At 35.2% G+C, this 27,885-nt stretch overlaps 1 protein-coding gene across 1 annotated transcript; it reads right to left on the bottom strand.

Moving 5' to 3' along the window:
• Positions 1–16: 16 nt before the first annotated feature.
• LOC111516794 (nose resistant to fluoxetine protein 6) lies at positions 17–27,885 on the bottom strand. The gene is made up of 12 exons (XM_074179622.1): positions 27,658–27,885; positions 20,442–20,590; positions 20,209–20,387; positions 15,456–15,535; positions 14,189–14,382; positions 10,041–10,189; positions 9,765–9,933; positions 7,816–8,000; positions 7,506–7,647; positions 6,512–6,689; positions 3,422–3,564; positions 17–256 (listed from the first exon to the last, which is right to left on the bottom strand). Exons 1-12 carry the CDS (start codon positions 27,788–27,790, stop codon positions 59–61), a joined length of 1,899 nt encoding a protein of 632 aa, XP_074035723.1. The 5' UTR covers positions 27,791–27,885; the 3' UTR covers positions 17–58.

Genomic DNA, 27,885 nt, shown 5'->3' with positions numbered 1-27,885 from the left:
ATAAAGTAATACAGAAATAAGGTAACTTATTTATTCATGGAGTTAATTCACATCGAATTCAATTTGTCGTCTTCGGTCTCGAAAAAATTCCAAGTTTCCATGTTCGTCCACATTTCCTGCAGAACACCGGTATTATTTTATCTTCGATACATCCACTGACGTAGTTTTCCAGGGTAAATATGGGTAATTCGAATGTTAGGCTTGCCAAAAAAGCTACACCTATCATTATCACTGTTGATCCCCAAGTATCGATTAGCTATAAAAAAATCCCAGTCAAAGATCATAATATAAAGGATAGTGATGAACTCGCTCGATTCATAGCTCGCTTCCAAGAACATTTTCAGATATTTGGTTTCATAGACCAGAGAAGTTTAGTATCGGTCAAAATAATTGAGACCACTTGAAATTGTTGATGAAGCCGTCACATGACAACTTTCTGAATGCCTTTGAAATAAAAAATGTGGAATGAGAGCTATGAACTAGGTAAAGACTAGGTATCATTCAGGTAACAAAATTATCGTTAGTAAAAAATCGCCTGTTTGTATTTCTAAACTCTCTAATTGGTTCAATGAAAACTTAAGGCTTTCTCGTTACAATATAATATGAACAATCTTTTCGTATTGTTGATACACCCTCCATGTGGGAAATAAACAGCTGTGGAGCTACTAATATCATTGTTCTAGAATCGAATAAGGAAATGGATCATTTAGAAAGAATTGGAACACCTCAGGAAGACAGCGAGAACGACCTTTAACAAGGCAAAACGTACAAGACTCGAAGAGGGGTGGGTTATATATCAAGCCAACCTCAGAGAGTTCAAAAAGTCTGCAGACGAAAGCAAAGAGAAGCCTGGAGGGCCTATTGTGAGGCAGTCGAAGACTTCCCGCTAGCCTCTAGGCTACAGAAGGCAGAATGACCAGCATAAGAGTTTCGGTATCTTGACGAAGGAAAATGGCGACAAAGCCGCCAACCTCCAGGAGAGTGCTGATATTCTTATGGAAACTCACTTCCAATGTTCTGTCTTTCCTGGAACGACGAACTGGATGGATGTACCAACAACACCCTCACAATACGACTGGCTATCTGCTAGTGCAGTAATTGATGATGACAAAACTGGACACTCTTATGCCGCACCTGGTTGGAATATTCAGAGCTTCTCTAGCTCTGAGGTATATTTCCAGTAAATGGAGAGAAGTAAGAGTAGTATTTATACCAAAACCAGGTAGGATGGACTACACCCTACCAAAAACATTCCGGCCAATTAGTCTCACATCGTTTTACTTAAAAACCATGGAGAGGCTATGTGAGCGGTATATAAGAGATGAAGTACTAGTTCACAACCGACTTCATCCAAATCAGCATGCAGAATCAGTAGACCGGGAAGGTCTACTGATTCTGCCCTTCACCATGTGGTTGGCAAAATCGAGAGATCATTGGACAATAAAGAATCCACCCTGGGTATATTCATAGATATGGGGAGAGCGTTTGATAAAACAACCTTTCTAACAATTACCCAGCAACTACACTCCAGGAATGTACCCCTGGTAGTAGGAGAATGGATACTCAAGATGCTCTCTAGTAGAGCAATAAGTATTAATGTAGAAGATATCACAGTGAAAGGACTGGTTATGAGGGGATGTCCACAGGGAGGGGTCTTATTACCCCTTCTTTGGAACATAGTTCTGGGTACCCTGATTAATCACCTTAACAAAAATGGATTCGACACAATTGCATACGCAGATGAAATAGTTATCTTGCAGATAGGCAAATTTGTAAACACACTGTGCGATAGAGCGCAGGATGGGCTCAAATTAATAGAAACATGGTGAAAGGAACACTCACTGTCGATCAATCCCAAGAAGACTGAGATGGTCCTTATCACCAGGAAAAAAAGTTTAACGGGCTTAAAACCTCCCGAAATCTTCAAAAGCAAACTGAACTTCTCTGAAGAGGTGAAATACCTAGATACTATCCTCGACAGGAAGCTAACATTTAACTCTCATCTACAGAGTAGAGCAAAAAGAGTATACGTAGCTTATGAGCCATGTCGAAGGACAGTGGGACGCGCATGGGGTCTTTCACCCCGTGTGGTCACCTGGATCTACACTGCAATGATAAGACCTATGTTAGCGTATGGAGCCATTGCATGGGGACTGAAAGTTCTACAAGCAACGGCCATTTGAAAATTATACCAAATACAGCGAATGGCTTGTTTAAACATCACAGGAGCCATGAGAACAACACCAACCGCGGCAATGGAATTGATCACGACTCTGACCCCTCTTGATATGTACGTTGAGGAGGTTGCGTAAATGGCCATGGTACGATTGCGCACGGCTGGTGTAAACCTCAAAGCTGGGCCTGTGCCGGAAGCGCTTACTGCGCAACCTCTGCTGCAGACAACAAGCGATGCAATTGAACCCAGGTTTGTGTATAATAAACCCTATAAAATACTAATTAAGCAGAACATAGAACAGACGGCTCAAAAACCAAAGAAGGCTCAAGGTGTGGAGTGTACTCCAGATCACCAGGCCTAAGAATTATGTAGGGAATGGGAAGAAATACCAGCGTGGTTCAAACAGAACTGGCTGGTATCTCAATCGCCACAAAAGAATTAACCAAGAAAAGAATTTCTGGCAAAAATATAACAATCTGCACTAACAGCAGACAAGCCCTATTAGTCTTGAACAGACAACGTATAACCTCAGGGCTAGTACCAGAGTGTCACCAAGATTTAGCGAAAGCCTCGGTCAATAATAACATCATCCTGGGGTGGGTTAAAGGATACGACAGGAGTAAAGGTAATCGCATTGCCGACTCGTTAGCCAAGGAAGCGGCTGGACTAAGAATTTTAGGACCCAGTGGCACCTACGGCCTGATGACTTCGACAATTGCGGAACTAGTGCGGAACATGCTCAATCCTCAAAGAGATGGGACGAAAACAAAGGATGTAATCTTGCCAGGATCACCTTGGGTGACCTGGCTGGGAAAATATAGCCAGAAACACATATAGAAAAACCGTTAGGAAGAGACCTCTACAAAAAAAACCTTGACCATTGGACAATGACCATCATAAAATATCTGATCTAAACATGAGGTGTGATAAGAAAATACTGGGATTGGTATTCTGTGAGCAAAACAATGTGAGACTTAAGGTCGAATGCCATATTGGCTCAGTCGCTTAACATCTTTCCTTTACTTTCTAGCCGGTTGGACAACACTAGCTTGCTCAGTGGAATATCTGAACAATAACTGAACATTTATCAAATATCTGAACAAAATACGTGGTTTGGCCAGACAAAAACCGAAACAGCAATTCGATTCCAAATAGGTTGGGTAGTGAAACATAGAATATTCATACTATTCATTTCAGTAGAATCTTCATACTGCATGATTAATAGGTATGCAATCAGTTCCTTACCAGATCAAATATCGAAAAATGCACCACAGTCTTCAATGATGCCACCTTCAAATGTATTATCATGAAATGAAATATGTATATGCAATATGTCAACTTTGACAATACTTGAAAGATCTTGAGGGACAAGAACTTGTTGATGATTCCTGAAAAAGTCAAGTAAATGTAAATGTACATAATATACTTTGTGACTAAAAGCTATACAATGTATAGAATCCTCAGACACCATATGGAATCCTCCAAGGTGTGTTGAGAGACAGATATATTTTTTGTCACAGTCCTTAGATCTCATTTCATTTATCTTAGACTTCCTATTTATCAACATATTGTTTTTAGAGTTACCCATCATTTGTTGAAGTGAGTAAGAAGTTTTGAAGGATGAAAAGAGAAATGAAATGTCTATGTTTTTCACTACTTTTATTTGTAACTAACGTTACTGCAGCTTCGTCCTATATAGACATTTCCAAACTTAAACAATAAACTAAGATTGATTCATTACATTCGCTAATATATACCATTCAGGTACTTGATTGCCATAGTTATCCTTGAATGAGGAGCATATGTTCAGAAAATTGAGTCAGTCATTCGAGATGAAAACCTTACTGTCATCAAGAAAGACCCGACGAAAAATAGTCAAAATGAACTGAAAACTCATAAAGAGGATAACCCTATAAGACCTGTAGTTTCGTACATAAATAGTCCGGTAAGAGAACTAGGAATACGTCTCAACAAGTTGTTCAAAAATATTACCAATTTCGTCCCACTTCACAGCATTAAAAATTCACTGACTTTAGTAGAGGACATAAGGAACCAAACCACACCACATAATTCAGTTTTAGTTTCATTCGATGTAAAGAGTATGTTCTCCAACATACCGAACAACGAGTGTAAGCCCCTCATTTTAGACATATTAGATCAAGTCAAAGTAGACCATATCATTTCCTTTGAAGTTTCAACAGCTTTCGATTTGTGCCTGAATCAGAGTTATCTACAGTTAAACAACAAATTCTATAAACAGGATTCAGGTTTACCAATGGACTCACCCCATAGTCCACTTTTAGCAGACATATTTATGAACAACTAATTAATTTTTGGTACAGATATGTAGACGATATTCTTGCCTGTTTCAGAGGTACTACACGACAGCTGAACCAAGTTATGACATTCATGAACAATCTCAATAGCAACATTCAGTTCACACTCGAAACAGAGATAGAGAAACAAATAAATTTCTTAGACCTGGCCATTACACACAATCAGAATAAATTCGAGTTCAATGTTTTCAGAAAACTAAGCTATACAGACATCACCATCCCAAGCGATTCTTTCCATCCAGACAGTCATAAATTAGCAGCCTACAATTCAATGCTGCACAGAGCATTCTCACTTCCTTTGTCTGCAGACAATCTAGCTAGGGAATTTGATACAATTACACATATAGGTCATAATAACGGACGAAACTGCTAGTTACAAATAAAAGAGAAAAGAGAAATTTTCATTTCTTTTTTCATCATGATCTCCTACCACATAGTAACGGCTACATTCATCAATTTATTGGAAGTTTTGAAGGCTAATTCCATGTTCAACGTTTCGAAAATACGACCTAATTGTGTTTCTTGATTCATACGTAAGGACGATGAAATTTGAATTTATTTATTTTCTCAAAGTCGAAGATTTACGAAAATTCCTTCTTTGTTTACGTTTTCTGATTATCTACTATATTTGAAAAATGCATGTTGCTTTCAGCTATGCCCCTGATAACATATTTCTCAATATTCTTCCTTTCTTTACTCAAGAGTAATATAACAAATCTGCGGACCAAAACGTTAAAAAATGCCATTTTGTGTTCTGTACAATGGTGTAAGCTATCAGAGCTATCAGCTCTGATAGCGGGATCTGTTTGAAACAATGTTTTCTATCTCTGATTTTTTTCTGTTGAAAGCCGCTTCTTCTCTTTTGCTTTCAGTTCAAGTCTTGCTTCCAATTCGAAAACTGTTTCTACTGACAACATTAAGATAGGGCAATTGAAAATCAACTGCCCCCCCTTCATAGCTGCTTTGCTCGAGAGCTGGTATTTTCCACGGACTTGAATATGATACGAAGAAAAATTATTTGCGGTTACTTACAGAAAAAAATCGAAGGTAGAGGGCTCTGTTTCAACTTTCAACAACAAATACCCGAATATTAAGTTTACATATCCGATTGTCGTTCTACGAACGACAATCCTCAGAAGTCGGAAAACGTGTGAACTGAGGATTGGCGTGGTCTTACCTTTCAACGTGCGATTCTTAGCACGGGGATATATGAAATGAGCCGTGAGAACTGTGACGAAATTATATCGGTCAGACTAAGCGAGCTATTGAAACACGTGTCAAAGAACACGCAGCACGGAGACGAGCAAAAACTTGTGTCGCTCAACAAGCCTTGGACCTGGATGAAGGTTCTATTCCAAACTGTCATTGTTTACCATTTAATGAAATAAGTAAGTAATTTCACGGGAAAATTTGCAATTTCTATTTTGTTCTTTTCAAAATAGCCCCCATCAGATATCATACACTAGTGCCAGCGTTTTTCTAATCCGTGAAGTAGTTCTGATATGCACTTTTTGGTATCTCCTTAGCTCTTTCAGCGATTCGGATTCTATCTCCTCAATCGTCGCAAAACGCCGTCTTTTCATGAGTCTCTTCGATTTAGGGAACAGAAAAAAGTCGCAGGGGCAAATCTGGTGAATACGGTGGCTGAGTCGTCATTCACCACTTATCGACCTTCTGTGAAAAGCTTGTGTCACTTGTAAACATTTTTCTGACTCAGAGTACAGTCACCGTATGCCACTGTTAACGTTTCAAGTGTTTTTGAACACTTAATATTTGTTTTGATGCAAATTCTCCGATCGCAGAAAGTCGCCGAATACGCTTCATGGAAATATTTAGAATGGCCAAACACTACTGAGAAGTGGACCTTGTAGAATTCCATATTATTTCCGTCAAACTCATGAAATCAATCAATGACAAACATTTATGATCTAATCACGTTTTTCTTATGGCAATAATTACTACTGATTGACATAGTTTTTAAATCTCATAGATTTCGTACCTCCATTGTGGGTGAAACACATCAAAATAATTGAACAAATTCCTAGAGACCAAATCGATCTATGTACTGCATCATACAGAGCAATCAAAGCAGTAGTCTCATCGCTTAGTGCTAATGACATAAACGTACTAATGGCTAAGAAAGATATCGCTGCACTCCAAACTGCGAAGGATTGAACCTGCAAATAAAAAGGTATAGGTATCACACAGCTGCACGCATTAAACTTTATCGACGAATTTTTGTTACTTCGGCTTGCGGAAATCGTCAGATTATATATTTTTCGTTATCCTTGAATTATTTCCTTCAAAATAATAAAAATTAGCTACGCTCGAGAATGTCGAATTGTTATTTTTTTTACAACTTTGCTGCCCTCCCCTTTCTTTACATCACTCTCAAATTGTCAGATTACTGGAATATACACGTTTTAGCATGTAATTAAAACACCCTACCTTAATCGGACGCGCTCGAGAATTTCTGATGGTCAACTTTTTTTACTAATCTGATCCTTCATCCCTCACATGCGGCCTTATATATGATGCTCATATTTGGTGGAGGTACTTAACCGGGTACAAGATATCCCCCTGTATATTAATCTGCCGCGCTTTAGTAAATCCCGAAATCTCCGCTTGGGTTCCCCCTATTGATAGTTTTATTATAGGAAATCCAAGGTAATCAAGAAACACGCCTTTTACGATCTATGACACATTAAGTCTAAAATTTTTGAATGTATGTTCACCGCAGATATTACAGAAATAGTTGGAATCGTTTTTACAGATATTCTTCGATGTAGACATTGTAACAGAAAATGAATTTGTAAAAGAATAATTTGGCTTCATGATAGTTGAATATAACTATATAGTACCTACACAAATATGGTCAAGACTGTACCTCAAAAATTAGAGCTGTCGAGAGACAGGGGAATAGATTTGAAATCCACGCGAAAAAATGATAATTAAATTTTGTTTCTTTGTGGATAATTCATAATTTCACGTACCTGCGTAAGACGGCATTTGCCAACTCTTGAAGACTGGATCGATTTCATGAACAACCCACACAACATACCGATCATATAAGGTGGAAATCTTGTATGCGTTGGTGTGTAGTACATTCTTCTTGAATCATATATTATGTTTGACCTACGAAATAATGATGTATATAAAATACATAGATACATACATAGAGTGATATTGTATTCTTCAACAAGATTGATACAACTAAAATGGTTCAGTGTAAATTACGAGGTGCTCTTTTCAATCGCCTTTTGTATTAGTTTGTCATATTTCAACATCATCAGAAATACTCACGTGTTGCTTTTGCCAGTAGATCGTAAACCATAGCAAATAAAATACGTTACTGCTATACCTGTCAAGGTTATGAAGGCTGTGACAAAAACCATTTTCCTCATGGATTTTTTCAGTAGAGCGATAATTATAGTAGCAACAATGAAACCGTGCATGTCGACAGCTAAGTACCATGATTGGGGGACACACTGTAAAGCAAAGAGATTCAAGTCAGTATACGGACATAGCAGACTGCGAGCTCCCGAGGTCCGGGCGTGTAAAGGTGTCTCTCTACGTCGATGACACGGCTCTCCTCTCATCTTCCATGTGTCGGGAGCTTGGGATCGTCTATATGCAACGTGCATTGGACGACCTCGAGCGAGTGGAAGATCCGAGTGAACCCTGAAAAAACTCAGGCGATAACCATGGGAAGAACGATATCTTCTCCGGCTAGGAAAGTGAGGGTCTCTGAAAGGGGGATCAACTGGCAAGCGCGGGTAAAGTACCTCGGCCGCAGGCTCACCTGGAACCCGCACATTATATCAGTTAAAACAGGGATCTAGGGCCAGATACCTAGTATGTACCCTCTGATTGATAGAAAATCTAAAATCATTCTTAGAAATGAAATTACCCTCTACAACACGATGTTCAAGCCTGACATCATGTATGCTTCAGGCGTCTGGGGACAAGCGGCTCCGTCTAACATCTCCATTCTGTAGAGATTACAAAACAAGTTGATGAGGATGATTGTGAATGCTCCTTGGTTCGTGCGGAATGAGACCATCCGCAAAGATTTGCAGCTGCCTTCCATTCGGCAGTCCATGAAAATCCGTTAGTTGGGAAAGCTCAGGCCTTGACACTGTTGAGTGTCGGGGCCTGTTAAAAGATGAACAATGTTTTCATCTATCTCACCCCAGCCAGGTAGGGGTACACCGTGAAGGGCGGCACTGATGTTCTGAGAACATTCATGTAGCCATCTTACCATTAGTCATGACCCGTTTGTCCCTCTGATAAACATCAGTTGAAAGGGTAAGGGAGCCAGGCTTCAACCTGAACGAAACCAGGACGACTTTTCACTGAAAGTGACTCCTCGCCCAGTTTGAGGCTAATGCCCCTCATCTTAGTAAACACAGAATATCCATTTTACATCCATAGAAGGTTCCATATAGGCCCTTTTGAACATTGATGAGACGTCGAACAAATATTCCATATTTGACATGACAAACATAGGCATATTTCGGTACGGAAATACGAAATTGTCGAAATAAAAATATCGCAATTTAATATCTTGTTATGCAGTATGTACCTGTCATTGAGAGAAAACTACAAAGCATTCCTAAAGAGACTAGAATGAAAATCTTGAAAATATGAATATTAGTTCTTTTTCAAAAGTTTTGTCAGTTTATATGAGTGTACTTTAAACTGTAATATCTCAGTGAATCTCAGTTCAATCGAAATAAGCGCCATTTTAGTTGGTGCGCTTTTGTCAAATACCATAAAGAATGTAAGGTTACTGATAAAAGTTCACAGAGTGTGCACTTCTTCGTGAATTTTTGTAGTCTCGAAGTAAGGCGTAAATATTATTCATTTCTTTTTTATTCAAGGTCATAAACAATATCATCACCTGCTCTCAACTGTTACATATGTTGAATTTTTGGGTTCCTAGACGGTCATCTGGGAATAGTGTTACATTTTATCTAAACACTCCGCCTACAAATATAATGTACGCGGTATAAATTTCCAATTTATACAATGTGCGATACCTCTAATTCTGTTAGTCATGTCCTAAATATATTCAACTGCCAGATTATACAAATCAAAAGACATTTCTTAGCTAACTGACACTTTTGTTTTTATTTTTTTATGTATATTTACAAATTATATTATGTAAGTACATATTTTTTACTGTTACTCCCCTATTCTGTAATTGGGGTCAACCTGTAGAATAGTGTATGAAATAAATAAATACTTACACAACTCGTAGGTTGTAAATAATTCTGTACGTAAAGCAGTGTCATCCACCAATTGTTTCTACAAGGCTCAATCAGGTTGCTTTCGACGATATTCCAGCATGGGCCATTACCAAAATATCTCAAAATTGAAGAATGCATTAGAACTGCGATGGCTAGGACAGGGGTCAGTCTAAAAAGTCGAACAATCTTTATGTCAAATTGTGAGAGCAAAAATCTTTTAAAACATCACGTACAATGTTATCAAAGTAATCGCAAATTAGTCCATATTGCACTCACCTCAAATATCTGTGTATAATGCAGGTGAAAATATTTATATTTTTCTTCTTCAACATACTAAGTGTAGTGAGCATTCCAGCGACAGTCAGAAATGTATCCACAGCAAGAAGTGCTTGGAATATGTATGCATTCTTAACTACTTCGTCAAACTACAAAAATGTGTAATATAAGACTTTGAGCTGCAGTTTGTGTGTTTTTCAGATTTCTAAGCGATCACCCAAAATCCTTGTTAATATATCTACTCTCATTCACGCCGGTTCGAGGCCGGCTGATTGAGAAAACAGAAGTCTTGGATTACAGCATGATACACAATCAGACCAAGCTGTAACCATACGTATCGAGCTGGCTAAATGCGCCTATCTGGAAGCAAAGGCCAAGAACTTTGAGTGAAGTGAAGTGATTATACAATTTTCACACCAAATATTTTATTCAAGATGCATTTCGCTACTAGGTAGTTCCTTCGTTGAACTAATACGGGGTCTCTTAAAAAAAAGTGAATTTAAATTTTCCGCAAAAACTATCCATTTATTCATCAATTTCTATTTGGTTCACTTCAGAGTAGTTCCCTTCAGATATAATATACTTGTGCCAGCATTTCAACCAACCCCTGAAGCAGTTCTGATATACACTTTTTGGTATGTCCTTGAGCTCTCTCAGTTATTCGGTTTTCATCTCACCAATCCTAGCGAAAACGCTATCCTTTCATAGGTTGAATTGTCGTTGACGTCATTCAGCAATTCCTGAGCCACGCTCAGCCGTTTTTTGGTCACAATCCAGAAATTTAGAAACTAACTTCGCTGCCACACGTAGAATAAAAACTAAAGTCGTCTCCACAATTCAATGTCACCTTCAGATGTCAGAGCGGTAGAACCATCAATCAGTACATGTTTCGAACCTATATGGGTTCATCATCAGCTAATATTTGAAATTATGGAGAATGATATATTTTATGAAGAAAAGATAATTGAAACTTTCTATGATTTTTACCACTTTTATTTGTAACTAACGTTACTGCAGTTTCGTCCAATAAGGATATTTTCAAACTTATACATTAAACTAACAATGGTTCATTACATTAGCCTTTATATAGCACCCCTGTAGAAATTAATACAGGTATATATATTCTATATATCCATTCCCAATGGGAAAGGATAGACTATATATACCTGTATATGAAAGGCAATAGGTGTTTCAGTACCTACTGGTATTTAAACTATGTGACTTTTTTATCTTTTTGTTTAATGTTTACATTTAGCTCTGAACTGTATAGTTGAGAATGTTTACGGAGTTGATACTTACTGTTATTTTCTATGCATTCACTTTTATATTTTTATGCTTTATAGTTTTTATATTCTCATACTTACATTTATGTGTTGCATGAGAATATTCATTATTATTATTATTATTTATTTCAATATGTAGCATATATATTATTACTTTCTGACTATTTTTTCACCCCAAAATGCTGAAATCACCAAATGTTCAAATATTACTTTCAATTTGTATAACTTATATTCTTTAAAATAATAACACTTTTGACAATAATATTTTATCTTCGAAAATATCTTTTAAGTTGTGTATATTATATTTCTTAGAATAGTAACAATTTGTCAATGAGATTTCATCTTCGACAATAAAGTACATTTTGATTTGATTTGATTAGTTTGAAGAATATTGATGAAAAATACTGAAATCAAAAGTGAACACTATCGAGGAGAGATATACAGTGTATCCGCAAAGTATGGAATTAATTCGATATTTCCAAAACCAAAGGTCATTTTACAAAAACCTGAAACACGTCGATTTTTAATTTCAATATTATAAATTTTACAACAAAATTTCATTATACAGGGTGATCCATATTAATGTGATGACGTCATCGGATTTTTTTTAAATGCAACACCATGTATTTGGTGTCAGTTTTAGATAATCAGTAAGGGGCTGATTTCGAAAAGGTATGATACTTGGGGTTTAACGGACAGAATTTGAAAGATGTGCGCTTAGAAAATAAATTTTATTTATATCTAATAAAAGTAGAAAATTAATAATTTTTCCTAATGATTACTTTAACAATCAGTCTGTCTGTTTAAAATCTGTTTTTCCGTTAATCAGCTGTCGCCCCCATACGAACGACAACTCTCAGAAGTTAAGAAACTTGTGTGAGATAAGGACTAACGAGGTCTTACCTTTTAACGTGTGATTCCTTACACGTTACACGGGAAAGTGATCCAGTAATAAATACATTACTTTATTTTAAATGTTCGAACTGTAGTCCTTGCTGTAGTTGACAGTAACCGTGCTAACAAGTATTTTATATTAAATTCAAAAAACTAGGCATCTTTTTTTTTTGTTATTGTGAAATGTCATTATTTTGATTGACGTTCAGTAACTGTTAAATAGCAAAGTATTTATTGTATTAATTCCTGAATTTTCTGTAGAATTGTTTCGAATTAATTTGAAGTAGTAATGAATTTAAGTGTAAAGCAAAAAATTTAAATATTTATGATGATTTACTATGGAGACAGATCGCGAACTCAGATGGAAGTGTGTAACTTTAATGAAAAATATCCAGAAAGACGCATAACGCAGTCAGTAGTAAGTAATATTGAAAAGAAATTTCAAGAAACTAGTACAGTTGAAAATGCACGCAAATCAGGTCGTCCTTCTGTAAATAATGATACAAAACTACCTGTTCTACTTGCTTTTGAAGAAGATGTGCACACTTCTGTTCGTAAGGTTAGTCGTGATTTCAATGTAAAACAACTGTACACAAATATTAAAATTGGAAAAATGGCATCCCTTTAAAATCGAACTTCTACAGGAATTAAACGAGGATGATCCAGATAGAAGAATAGAATTTTGTGAAGCCATGATGGATAACTGTCACCGAGAACGCATCTTCGTAAAAAATATATTTTTTTCTGATGAAGCCACTTTTACATTAAATGGTAGGCTCAACCGTCATAATTGTAGGTACTGGGCCAAAAAAATCCTCACTGGATGCATTAGCATCATACACAATACCCGCAAAAGGTAAATGTATGGGCTGGCATTGTAAGAAACATGATCATCGGACCCTACTTTTTCGACGGTACTTTAGACGGGCCAACATACCTTCAGTTTTTAAGGAGATATCTTGTACCTACTTTAATTAATTTATTCCCCAGTAGAATTGATCCTGGAAGTTTTGATGAAAGTTTATGGTTTCAACAGGATGGCGCGCTTCCACATTATGCTGCAGATGTTTACAAACCGATGGATTGGTAGACGTGGACGTATTGAATGGCCAGCGAGGTCGCCAGACTTGAATCCGTTGGATTACTTTATGTGGGGTCATCTGAAGAATGTTGTTTATAAAAGGAAACCAGCAGATATTCAAGAGTTAAAAGAGAGAATTCGAACAGAAATAAACAATATTTCTCAAGAAACCATAAACAAGGTTCAACAAGAATTTATTTAACGTTAAGGTTACTGTCAAATGCAGCAAAAACTACAGCTCGAAAATTTAAAATAAAGTCATGTATTTGTTACTGGATTACTTTCCCATTGTTAAATTAATCATTAGAAAAAAATATAAAATATTTAATTGAGTTCTTCTTTTATTAGATATCAATAAAATTTATTTTCTAAGCACACATCTCTCAAATTCTGTCCGTTAGATCCCAAGTATCATACCTTTTCAGAATCAGCTCGTTACGGATTATCTAAAACTGACACCAAATACAGGGTGTTGCATTAAAAAAAATTACCAATGACGTCATTACATTATTATGGATCACCTTATATAATGAAATTTTATTGTAAAATATAGAATACTGAAATTAAAAATTGACGTGTTGTTGACGTGTTTCAGGTTTTTGTAAAACGACCTTTGGTTTTGGAAATATTGAATTTATTACATACTTTGCGGACACACTGTATACATACATACTATGTTTATTGAATATGAAGATTTTAGTTAGTGAAGACACGCCTGAAAAAGCTATTGTAAAACAAATCACGTGTTACGTTTTTGTAAAACTACTTAGTGAAATTCCCACTCCCACAATAAAGTTTTCCTTGATTATATAATATATAGTTTTTTTTTTAAATAATACATCGATAATTCTAAATGAAGAGGAACTAAACAAAAATCTTGTTGAACTTACATTGGGTAAATCGTATCGATTACTGAGAGGGCCCTCTTTCCAAACTAAATGTTCGTGGAAGAATATTATCCAGAATATACTTATGGTTTTAATTCCATTAATACACAGTATTTGATCCGAACTGTTAGACGTTGCAAACATTTTTTTGGTATTTTCCAAGGCCGAAAAAATCACCATTATTGGTTTTCTCGTCTCTGAAAATCAAACTTCTCCATCATAAAAAATAAGAAACGAGGTGTGGGTAGATAATAACGTCACGCCATATTGCTGAGTCTCTTGCATACCCCACACATTCCAGCCGGTTGGACGACACTAGCTTGCTCAGTTTTGGGCCACAGCCCTTAGCAACTTGTCAACGAGAGAACCCTCCTCACAACTGTATGGGAATGAAGGTATGTCACGTACACGGATTCTTAGTGACGCTCAGGACGTCCTTCAACTTAGAAAATGGATGACTACATCGAAAAGACAGATAATTTAATCTGTCGAGATCAACGTACAACTACCGAGACTGTAGGAATCGACAAAGAATAAGTTAAGAAAAATCACTCTAGTTTTTTCCCAAAACCAAACCGTTATTTCAACATCTCGACACGTGCTTCGATCACCAAGTGATCATCTTCAAGAGGATGATTGAACAGTTCAATCACAAGTAAAGAATGAGTCGAGTAAATATGATATGAACATTTCAATATCAGAATGGTGTCAAAACAGTGTCTAAGATCCTCATGAATCAAGAAAGATTCTGAACTGTTTGCAAGAGTTATTGCATGGGACGAACCTTGGTTTCCAAATCCAAATGAAAAATTCAAAGCCATAAGATTGTTTTTTTGGAATTTTTTATGTAAATAACAGTCCAGCAGCGATAAAGAAATCAAAAATAATTGTGGAAGAACATTTCGTTGAGACGCTCCATTCGGTCAAACACTGGACCTCTAGTTGGAACATCCACCCCACCCGCCAGATCTAGTTAATGTGATCATTTCAGGTTTTCGAAAGTAACGGAAGCAATGAGAGGAACCAGGTTTAATACAGTGGAAACTTTGAAGCAATTAGCAACGGAGTCTGTGAAGATGTTTGCAGAAAATGAATTCAAACACTGTTTTGAACGGCTAACCATTTCAAAGGAAAAGTTTAGGGGTAGTGGAAGGAAGAATATTGAAGGGAACGATGTGAAATTCATTCTACAAACAAATAAATACTGTTATTTTCTAGCCACACTTCGCACTTTTGTGTAGACTTCATTTTTAAATATTCAAATAATTACCTATTCCTTTATATGATAACACCATATCAAACAGAGTTGACGAAAGTACTACTGCTGTAACAATTCCTATGATGACAATTCTGCAACAGATCAATAACTATAAGCTATTTGACATAATCATGTCTTGCAAACCTTCAACGTTGTTTATTCTCTTCAGGTATACTCTTTTCATCTAGGGTCATATCCATAAAGAAATAGTATACAGGGCTTTTCATGATGAGTGTTAATTAGCCGTTTCTGACAAACTATTTAACGGATCAACCTAAAAATTTCACAGTATGCATAAATCAATATGACCTACATGCCTAAAATATTTTAGACGAAGCGGCGTTGTCGCTTCTACTATAAAGTAGCGGCTTCTTTGATTTTTCAAATGGAACACGCCGTTTATAATATCATATTATGATTCATTATCACTTTGTCAACAAATTCATATACTATTTCCCTATACCTATCTATTACTGTTTAGAAGATATAAATTAATTTCGATATTTTTTTTACCAAACATGAACTTTTCTAAATGCTGATAATCTTGAACTCTCTTGCACTAAAACGATCAAATTTGAAATGGAGTGGAGTGATACTATGAGGATCTTCACTCCGAGTCATATTTCCATTTGCCTCATACAGGGTCTTCAAAAAATGCAGATACTTTGATCTCATGAAAAAATGTGTGGAACTCAATTTTTTCAAATGGAACACCCTGTATATTTCAACATTTTTGAGCTCTACATCCAATTTTAGATTAACTTTGTTCAGATAATACTATTTCTATTTTGAACCGTTTTCGAGATAAACTGTTTCAAACGGAAACTGACGTGGTTTTCTTGCTCGTTTTTTGAATTCATCACTTATTTTGGATATTCAACATTTTTTATACTTAGTAATATTTCTTTATGATCCAGTTTTTTACCTGTCTCAGATCAGTCACTTTGAAATTGGTATGTAGCTACCTTAGAAAAAGTTACAATTATATACATTGATGTATTGGTCTCTAACGTACAACAGTACACATTAATATTTTTTAATAGTGTGCTTTGGAAAAATAAATAAATCAATTATTCAACGTCAGACTTCCGTTGGTGGTTTTGACTGATTGTGATAGCTACCAATTATAATAGAATAATGTCAAGATTAGGTTACAGTAATGAAGATTTCTTGAATTTATTAATAATTTATGGTGAGTGAAATAGAATTGCAAGTAGAACATGCCGAGTATTTCATGAAAGATATTCACAACTTCCGAAGCCGAATAATAATGTGATAAATCGACTACTAAAAAACTGTAGGTTGAATGGAACCTTCCGTCCAAAAATCATTCGTAAGAAGACTAAAGTGGATGATGATGACAATGGTATAACAGTTTTGGGATACTTTCATGCATTTCCAAATGCTTCTCTGAACGAGGCTGAAAGGGAGATAGATAGACCCTACGTGACAATTTGTCGAATTCTTAATAAGCATAAATGGCATCCCTATAAGTTCTACTGTGTCCGACATTTGAAAGAGACTGATTTACCTCGTAGAGTGGAATTCTTTGAATGGTTACTTGTCAAGACTCAAGAGGATGAACATTTCCTTGACAATATCATATGGACAGATGAGGCCAAGTTTACAAAAAATGGAGTTTTCAATAGACACAACAGTCATTATTGGGCGCCAGAAAATCCCCAAATTGTCCGACAAAGGGGTTTTCAAGAAAGATGGCAATTCAATGTATTTTGTGCCATAAAGAATGAGTCAATTTTTATATCGAGTTTTATGATGATAATTTGAATGCATCAAAATATGAAGATTTACTGAGGAATGGAATTCAAATGATTTTAAATAATAGATCAGGAAGAGAACGTGTATGGTACCAAATGGATGGTGCTCCACCCCATAATTCTCATTTAGTCAGCGAAGCTTTAACCGAAATCTTCGAAGACAGATGGATTGGTTATAATGGACCTTTTTGTTGGCCTCCTAGAACAGCAGATGACAATCCATTAGATTATTTCGTGTGGGGTTTCATTAAAAATATGTTTTTCTCTACTCCAATAACAACAATGAAAGATATGCCATCGAGAGTTACAACTGCTTTCAATAGTTTGACTCCAGACTTGATCAGAAGCGCTACACATGACTATCTTTTGAAGAGATTACATGTTTGTTTGAGTAGAGGTGGAGATGTGTTTGAACATATTCTGAAATACACTGACGATTAAATTAACTCATTAATTTATGGGTTTATTATTTTCAGTTCGTGTTTCAGCGTTAATAAAACTATTGTTTGAAGAGAAGTTTCATTCGATGGTTGAGGAGTATTTTAATAATTATCTTTTCATTGTATTATCTGTGACTAATTGAGAAACATCAAACGAAATCTGTTTTACAAAAATGAGTGATGAACACAGTTCATCTCGAAAACGGTTCAAAATAGAAATAGTATTGTCTGAACAAAGTTAATCTAAAATTGGATGTAGAGCTCAAAAATGTTGAAATATAAATGGTGTTACATTTGAAAAAATTGAGTTCCACTCATTTTTTCATGAGATCAAAGTATCTGCATTTTTTGAAAATATGACTCGCAGTGAAGATTCTCATAGTATCACTCCACTCATCCATTTTCAAATTTGATCGTTTTAGTGCAAGAGAGTTCAAGATTATCAGCATTTATAAAAGTTCATGTTTGGTAAAAAAAATATTGAAATTAATTTATATCTTTTAAACGGTAATAGATAGGTATAGGGAAATAGTATATGAATTTGTTGACAAAGTGATAATGAATCAAAATATGATATTATAAACGGGGTGTTCCATTTGAAAAATCAAAGAAGCCGCTACTTTATAGTAGAAGCGACAACGCCGCTCCGTCTAAAATATTTTAGGCGTGTAGGTCATATTGACTTATGCATACTGTGGAATTTTCAGGATGATCCGTTGAATAGTTTGCCAGAAACGGCTAATTAATGCTTATCATGAAAAGCCCTGTATTATGTACCGAGTAGGATAAGAAGGTAATTACCCACGAGCGAAAAATTGTAAGCACGAGTCGTCAGCCGTGTGAGATAATTCACTAGTGGACGTAATTGGCCTGCCTCATCCTTGCAGTGCATACTATACTTTTTCAACGGCTGATCGTAGAAAGGAATGTACAATATATTTGTGTGGGATCATGGCTTTGGATAATAAACTCATTCAGTCAATCTGTCAGAACTCAATTTGAAAAATTTGTAATGTATTTTTTATAAAATTATAATTTTCAATTGTTAATAAAAAAATAGAAAATAACAATTTTTTTATTTTGGCAACGGTAATCAATTTTTTCATCTATTAGGATAACTTCACCGAAGGAAAAAAATGCCAGGATTTTGGTTTGATAATTATAGGGATTTTTATATCAACTTTCAATTCAGGAAAAGTTATTAATTAACAAATTTATAATTAACGTTAAAATTGGGATGAAAATTTTTTGACTGCGGATTATTGTTTATTGATGTATCTCAACATTACATGAATTTTTTCATTCCTTAATATTTACATTTAATATGTTTAAATAATTTTTTTTGTTTTTGTGTCAGAGTGACGAAAGGCGCGCGGAAGCCAGACTACCCGCTTTTGGCTATATTTTCAGGGCTCTGTAAAAATTATAAATAATCGAGATACAGTTTCGGGAGTCGGGACTTTTTTTACACAAATTTATTAATTTTTTCAAATCTTTTTTCAAATTTCGTAGAAAGAAATGCAATGCACACAACACACACACCATACCTACCTCTTACCTATATGTTTTTACCCTGTTTAATGGCAAATCTTATATAGTCGTGATAATAATGGCGGTTATTTTAAAAACGGATGTCAAAATCTTGATGTTATTCTGAATATTTCAATACTTTCTACAATATACATGGAACATTGTGAATTTATTAACGTTTCGTCATACGTTGCGGAATTTATCAATATGTAAGGAAGTCAATTGCTCGCACTTTGGTCGCTTTGCGGCTCTCTCTAAGGGGGGCAACTGCCCGTTGGCGACGCCCCTGCTTGTTTTCTAAATGAGCCATTACCTACCTGCTATCAAACACGTAATGATTAGTTTGAAATGGAGGGAATAGAAAAAAATGCATGTTTACATTTGCAAAATACGAAGGATTTGGATTATATTACAGCTCCGACTGAAAAACACGTCATGAGATGTTCTGACGTGTCACTCAGAGGTAAGATGAATCAATAACGACTTTTTTAAAGGATCCGAACATCTAGTGGAAATGTTCCCTGCACTCTCATTTGGGTTGTTCAACCTGGACCAAGTGAATGGTGAAAATTTGAAGGTGAACGACAATACTGTTTTAAATGCGAGTGGCAGGTAAGAAATTCCCTGTTGATCTTTATTTTCTGGAATTCACAGCTTTCATCATTGATAGTAAAGTCACCAAAACTGAACTTATTAGGGTGTCTGATGAGCTCCTTTTATTAAAAAAGAAAATAAGTGAGTTCACACAAAATGGAACTTGATTACTGAAAAGAGGCATAAATTATAACATCAAATCGAGTTTTTTAAGGAAAAAACACAAGCAATACAGGAAAATCCTTAAGTATCAATTAGAATTACATTTCTTATGAATATTTCGTTTGAAGATAGCAATTTTTTGCCAGTGAGAAGTGACATTTTCATATCAAAGAGTCTTGTTTATTTGAAAAGTGATGTTTTTCGAAAGTATTCTTGTATCATATTGGTCTAGAAATGCTTCAGTTTTTCCAGAATACTTACGTAAAGACATTTTCACGTAAAATTGAACTTTGTGTTTGCTTAGAATGGCATTTATCTTCAGTGAAATTGTGTAAGTAGAATATTTTAGAGAAGTCGTCCAAAGAACAGTAGCTATTCAAACAGAAGCCACTATGCAGACTAATATTTTCAATTTTTCCACTAACATCCGTGTGTATCATCTGAAAACAAATCATGTACTGAAAAATCATATGAATTAATGTTATTTCTATCACTTCTGTGTTCATTTGACCCAAACAATATTTTCCAAAAACAGGAGATTCTTCAGATGTATTCACATAGTTGTAACATTCGTCGAAATTCCCCAGATCAAAATAGTTGCCTTGATATATTCCTGAAGGAAGTTTGGCACTAGCATCATAGACTGAAACAAAAAACCTATCATTCTTGTTCTCAGTGGAAAATATTCATTCATTTCATTTCATTTCATTTCATTTCATTTCATTTCATTTCATTTTCATTTCGTTTCGTTTCGTTTCGTTTCGTTCCGTTCCGTTCCGTTTCGTTCCGTTCCGTTCCGTTTCATTCCGTTCCGTTCCGTTCCGTTCCATTTCATTTAATTTCATTTAATTCAATTTAATTTCATTTAATTTCATTCAATTCGAATTCATTCAATTTCATTCACTTTCATTCACTTTCCTTCAATTTTCTTCAACTTCATTCAATTTAATTCAATTTCATTCAAATTCATTCGATTCCATTCGATTCCATTCGATTCCATTCGATTTCATTCGATTTCATTCGATTTCATTCATTTCATTTCATTTCATTTCATTTCATTTCATTTCATTTCATTTCATTTCATTTCATTTCATTCCATTGCATTGCATTGCATTTTATTTTATTTTATTTTATTTTATTTTATTTTATTTTATTTTATTTTATTTTATTTTATTTTATTTTATTTAATTTTATTTTATTTTATTTCATTTTATTTTAATTCACTTTATTTTATTTTATTTCATTCTATTTTATTTTTCATACAGACTCAACAGCCTAATTACATGGAAATTCTTATTACATATTAATTGTGTGAGCTTTCTTCTATACATATAGACTGAACGATTTATTTTCAAAATCATTCTCTACGATCATATTTATTTTTCTAATAAATAATCAATAACGTCATATCTGAAACCTGAGAAGAAATTACTGAAATCTAAATTTTCAAAACATTAATTTCATTTGCTTTACGAAGCATGGTTGAGACAGGACTCAGAGCAGTTATTTTTTTATTTTCCTTGGGTAGTTTAAAAAGGATTGGACTTCTTGTAGGATACTGAGGAACATTAAAATATATGAGTTCGAGTATGTTTATATCTGTAACCTTGTACAAAAACATCATTTGTGTTACATCCCGTCTATTATAAAGAGATGATATTTTGAAATGCTGTCTCAAATTCATTGCTCTGATTTTTGTGTAATCCGGCCAACACTGGTTTTCTTCATAGTATAGAAAACTCCCCTCATGAAGACAGGGTGCAGGCCAATTCTTGATTTTTTATTGACATTCAATTATTAGTGCGGAAAAATTTACCACACTGAAAGCTCTTATTCGGAAGGCATCTATAGACTTTCCAGAAATACTGTACTTATCCCTTTTCAACACTTGTCGCGCTTGATCAACTTAGTTTCACCAGGATATAAAACATTTCAAGCATACCAGTAAAACAAGAAATACGGCTTACCTAAGAGTTTCAATAGGGATTCGCATCCTTTCCTTCGAAAAGAATAAATTATCACTGTTGAACATACATTGTCACTGGACGAAATAATCAGAGTGTCAAGGTTCTGTTTCTACTCTTTCCAATGATGGATTTGATGGAAAATATTTATAACGAAGTACAGGGTCTTACCCTAGGTTTTAATGCACTAAACGTTACAACTCATCGAAATCCTATTTCCAGAAATCGACAAAAACACTTGACAAAAACCCTGTTAAGATCAGGGATTCCGGCAGTATTCAGTTTTAGCCGCCTCAGACCTATATTTTACAGCGCAGTCAAACACTCCCAAAACGATCTCCTCGTTGTTACCAATTTGATCCTGTTCTTATGCTATTAGTGGTTCTTAAACTTTGATAGTTTTGTGCTTGTACTCGTATACTTTTCACGATTTTGTGCTTGTGCTTGTGATTTTGATGATTTCGCCTGGTAGGACTCAAAAAAAATGGAATTCATTCTCATGAATGTTTCACCTAAATCACTACTACGTGCCCTCTATATGAAGTCAGGCACAGAAGAGACCCTTTCAAAATTTCATCCTTCACATTGAATCGGTGTCGGATCAAAGTTCAGGCAACACTACTACCTGTTACATCCGCCCCTTCATACACAGGGAGTCCACCGATTCCAAGTAGATTCAACATCGTAGATTGTAGAAACGTTATACAGGGTGGTAATCGTCAACAGACGATTCTTCAGGTAATATTAAGACGAAATGTTCATATAAACATGGGTCCGCAAATGCTTCGTTCTCAAGATACAAGGTGCTAAAATAAAAAAAAGTTATTCGTAAATATCTTAAATATCCTTCACCTAATTTTGTTTTTATATTTGGCAATGGTATTTATAGCATTAAGGAGCTAATTTAGCCCGCACGTGATTCAATTTATTAAGTCCAGTGGCGTCTCGAGCAGGATTTGAACGAATATTTTTGACTTAAAAATGTACGCTACTGACTTTTGTGCAATTTTCATCATTTCTTTGTCTCTTGAATTTTTTTCGTATCTTGCTTAGTTTTTAAGAAAATAAAGTCGACCTAATTGCTTATCCCTGGACCTCACAAGGAATAATATGGGGAATTAAATGTTTCTTTTGAAAATTATTATTTTTACAATTTTTCATTACTAATTATGTAACAATAACAACAAATATTAAATAACATTAACATCTAGACCAGTGGTCCCACACCTGTCGATCGCGAGCTACCGGTAGCTCGCGGAGGCAATTCTGGTAGCTCCCACAACGATTTTAATTTAAAAAATACAAACTGCAAAAATCAGAAAAGCTTCCGAAAAGTCCACAAAAAAATCTTATTGTCATAATATTAAACATAAACAGCGGCAACGTTGCGATGAGCGATATGCCGCTGACGCCATCAAGATAGAATCGGCTAGAACCGACCAGCCGGACCAGCGCGTTAGTGTTTGAGAACGATCTGGATTGCTTTGAACGTGATAAATACGCACGGCGCGGCGACATTGCGCTTAGTTTAAAACTGAACGCGTAATCAACGTCCAGCGGTTGGGTTAGTAGAGAACAACAAAAATAATATTATGGCAAGCAGGTGTCAGAAGGTAAAGACATACCACTTTCATTCGGAATGGGAAGAACAATACCTTTTTACAGAAGTTAAAGATAAAAATGTGTGTTTGTTATGTAATACTTCGGTCTCTGTTGCTAAAAAAGGAAATATTGAGAGACATCATAAAACTGTACATTCTAATTTTGAAAAATCATTCCCACCACATTCTGCCGCCAGAAAGGAGAAACTGAAACAGTTAAAAAAGCAGTTAATTTTTTAAAACAGTCGACAAAAATAAGGCTGCAACTGAAACATTGTACCGTGTGTCCCAGATAATTGCACAAAAAAAAAGAAACCTTATGAAGACGGGAAAATGATAAAATAGGCGTTTTTAGAAGCTGCTGATTCGTTATTCGCCAACTTTAGAAATAAAGACGAGATAGTTTCAGCTATAAAATCAACTTTCTGCTAATACAGTAATGAGACGTGTAGAAGTAATGAGCAATGATATTTTTTTACAGTTAAGAACTGACTTAGATAACTGTGTTTATTTTTCACTTCAACTGGATGAATCAACAGATGTCGTTGACACTGCCCAGATGGCCGTGTTCGTCAGGATGGTTTTTAGTGATTTTACGATTAAAGAAGATCTTTTGAAGTTCATTCCACTTAAAGGACACACTACTGGACATGAGTTGTTTTCTCATTCAAAAAATATTGTTTCTTCCGAGAAAATTCCAATATCGAAAATGGTAGGCTTGACAACTGATGCCGCTCCAGCTATGGTGGGTTGTGATAAGGGTCTGGTGGCGTTATGTCGTAAAGATGAAACTTTTCCGCAATTTCTCTGTAACCACTGCATTATCCGTCAGCAAGCATTATGTGGAAATTTCCTGACACTAAACAACGTTATGAAACTGGTGGTAAAAATTGTGAACAAGATTAGAGCTCAAGCGTTACAAAGAAGATTATTCAGAACCTTGGCCGATGAAGTTGACTGTCAATACGGGGACCTACTCCTTCACTCTGAAGTCCGATGGTTAAGTAGAGGACGAGTGCTGAAACGTTTTAGTGATGTCCTATCTGGTATTGTTCAATTTTTCAAACAATGCGATGAACCGACTCCGAAACTAGAAAATTCAATATGGCTTAGAGATTTTGGTTTTCTCGTGGACATTACAGAGAAATTAAACGAACTTAATTTGCAGCTTCAGGGGAGAGACAAAGAACTAGCGGAAATGATTTCTGATATAAAAGCATTTATCAAAAAGCTGGAGTTTTGGGAATAAAACCTAATTAACAGCGATGCCAAGCATTTTCCTATTCTTTCAGAAAAAATATCTCAAAATCCATTAGAACCCTATGACAACAAATATCATGTAGAAATAATTTCTACTCTGAAGAATAACTTCAAAAATCGTTTTAAGGATTTCAATAAAATGGCTTTAGTAGCGCAGTTTGTTGTTTCACCCTTTATGGAAATTGATATCCAACAGTTTGCAACTTGTGTTATGCAGAACTTTGGCGAAGACATCGCTGCAACAGAAATGGAAGTCATTGAGTTTCAAAATGATTTAGCCTTAAAATCTTTAGTCTCAAGTACTGAATGTATCTGGCCTATTGTAAAGACAAATATTCAGTTCTATGCCGTGTTGCCTTGGAAGTGAAAGCATTATTCAGTTTAACCTATTTGTGTGAATCTTCTTTTTCCAATATGAAGTTTATTAAGAACAAATATCGCAATGGACTTCCAGATGAACATTTGGATAATTGTATTCGAATGGCTGCATCAAATTATACTGCAAACATTAAAAACATTATCGATGAGTCTGAGTGTCAGCCTTCTCATCGAACGTGCTTTTTTACTTTTCAATGTTTATGTTCATGATAGTGCGTTACTTTTTTGTTGTTATTATTAACTATTTTTAAATCATATGTGACATGCCGTTGTGACTGGATAAAAGTTTGTGTTTATTTTTCAAACACCTTCGTTTGATAGGTAGGAATGTAGCTATGAACAAGTACGTACTAGTAATATCAGTTATTTTGTTATTAGTTTATTATTAGTACCTATGTATTATGTATTACCAGGTAAATAGTAAAATAAATACATATAATGATAAATTAACTGTGGATTATTTCATTTACGTTGCGTTACGTGGCTTCCTTGTGGGTAGCTCGCTGTTTATTCCAAAATTAACAAAGTAGCTCAACACATTGAAGAGGTTGGCGACCACTGATCTAGACTAACGAATTGCACTAAATTGAGTGTTGGAAATGGCCTCCTTCGGCTTCAATACAACCGTCTAGCCGCCGCATCATTGAATTTTGCACTCTTTTGAAAATACCATAAATAATAATCAAAGGTTGCCTTGGAAAACGATTGCAGCATTCAATAAACAACTTGACAGTTGTTGTCAACTTTATAAGCTTTTAATTTATAATTGTTAATAAAAAAGTGTGTATAGTGGTTATTTTTCGAACCATTTTTGTAAACAGTGAACTGGCAGATATGCATTTCTGTTATGGAATGGCTCACGGAAACTCGAATGCTGCAAAACGCATTTACCATGAAAGATTTCCTCAGCGTGTAGTAATAGAAGAACTTTTGTACGTCTCCATGCACGACTTTCTGAAACAGGCAGCTTTAAAAGATCGTTGGTTGTCATTGGGAGGCCTGCAACGGTACGAACCGTTCAAATTAAAGAAGCTGTTCTAAATGATATTGAAGTTAATCCTATAGATGAAGAACTGATTATTACCCATGTCACAGTGTGGCAGATTTTAAGAGCCCAGCAGCTATATCCCTATCACATGCAACGTGTGCAAACTCTATTGCCCAGAGATTTGCCTGTAAGACTAGCTTTTTCTAATCGGTTACGCGGTAGAATAAGAAGAAATCCAGTTTTCCTAAGTCGTATATTGTTTACAGATGAAGCTTATTTTTCTCGCAATTCAATTATTAACTTCCACAACAATCACATTTGGGCCGGAAAGAATCCACACGCCTTGATAGAAAATCATTTTAAAAACAGTTTCCTTTTAATATTTGGGTTGGAATTGTCGGTGACTATCTCATTGGGCCTCACTTGCTTCCACCTAGACTCAATGGAGAAGAATACCGAAGGTTTTTATAATTTGTTTCACCTGGACTTTTAGAAGAAATTCCAGTCATGGAAAGATTCCGTATGTGGTACATGCACGATGGTGCTCCACCACACTTTAGTGTAGTGGCACGGAAATTTTTGGATGAAAATTACCATAATCGCTGGATTGGGAGAGCAGGCCCACACCCATGGCCACCTCGCTCGCCCGAAATGAATCCCTTAGATTATTTTCTTTGGGGACACCTTACAGCGCAAAAATACAAAACTGCTATTCAAAGTGAAGAGGATTTACGGAATTAAATCATTAATTCATGTGACACAATAAAAAATACGCCAGGTATTCTCAGAAGAGTGCGAATTTCAATGATGCGGCGGCTAGATGGTTGTATTGAAGCCGAAGGAGGCCATTTCCAACAGTTAATTTAATGCAATTCGTTAGTCTAGATGTTAATATTATTTAATATTTGTTGTTATTGTTACATAATTAGTAATGAAAAATTGAAAAAATGATAATTTCGGAAAGAAACATTTAATTACTCATATTATTCCTTGTGAGGTCCAGGGATATGCAATTAGGTCGATTTTTTTTCTTAAAAACTAAGCAAGATACGAAAAAAATTCAATAGACAGAAAAGTTGTATTTTCAATTGCTCAATCCAATGAAATAATGAAAATTGCACAAAAGTCTGTGGCGTACATTTTTAAGTGAAAAATATTCGTTAAAATCCCGCTCGAGACGCAACTGGACTTAATGAATTGAATCTCTTTCGGGCTAAATTAGCTCCTTAATGTTATAAAAATCATTGTCGAATTACAACAAAATTAGGTAAAGGATATTTAAGATATTCACGAATAACTTTTTTTTAATTTTTATTTTAACACCCTGTATCTTGATAACAAAGGATTTGCGGACCCATGTTTATATGAACATTTCGTCTTAAAATCACCTAAAGAATCGTCTGGTAAATTTATGGTACAAACTTGATTAACAGCCTGTATATGTTAAAATAACTGTTTGGGATATTTAAAAAAAACTTCACTTATTACAGAAACACCTTCCACGTATTTGGATACTCACGTATATCATCTGATAAAAATTCCATCTTTGAAGATTTTGCTACAATTTTCAGATATTCCAGATGAGTTTGTATGAAAATAAGTGTCTTCAAAGTAATGAAAATACTTATGAATAACATTTTCACCAACTGCATTTCCAAGCAATACCAATACAAACAAGAAAACTGAATTCGTTTCCATTGTTTCAAATATCAGGTATGTCGATTCTGAAAGTTTCGTTGGTCACTAA

The sequence above is a fragment of the Leptinotarsa decemlineata genome, unplaced genomic scaffold, assembly GCF_025532065.1.
Source record: "Leptinotarsa decemlineata unplaced genomic scaffold, Ldec_3_MD MMD2_tig00026282_RagTag_RagTag, whole genome shotgun sequence".
Lineage (NCBI taxonomy): Eukaryota > Metazoa > Arthropoda > Insecta > Coleoptera > Chrysomelidae > Leptinotarsa > Leptinotarsa decemlineata.
The sequence above is the reverse complement of the archived record's forward strand: the minus strand, read 5'-3'. Positions and strand labels throughout refer to the sequence as shown.

Excerpts from the sequence above, each read along its gene's own strand:
- LOC111516794 (XM_074179622.1), bottom strand. The coding sequence starts at position 27,790 with ATGCAGTTGGTGAAAATGTTATTCATAAGTATTTTCATTACTTTGAAG. Across the intron at positions 20,591-27,657 it reads ATTTTTATCAGATGATATAC|TCTATGATGCTAGTGCCAAA; the intron begins GTGAGTATCCAA and ends TTTTTGTTTCAG. Across the intron at positions 257-3,421 it reads ATTTTTCGATATTTGATCTG|CTAATCGATACTTGGGGATC; the intron begins GTAAGGAACTGA and ends ATTTTTTTATAG.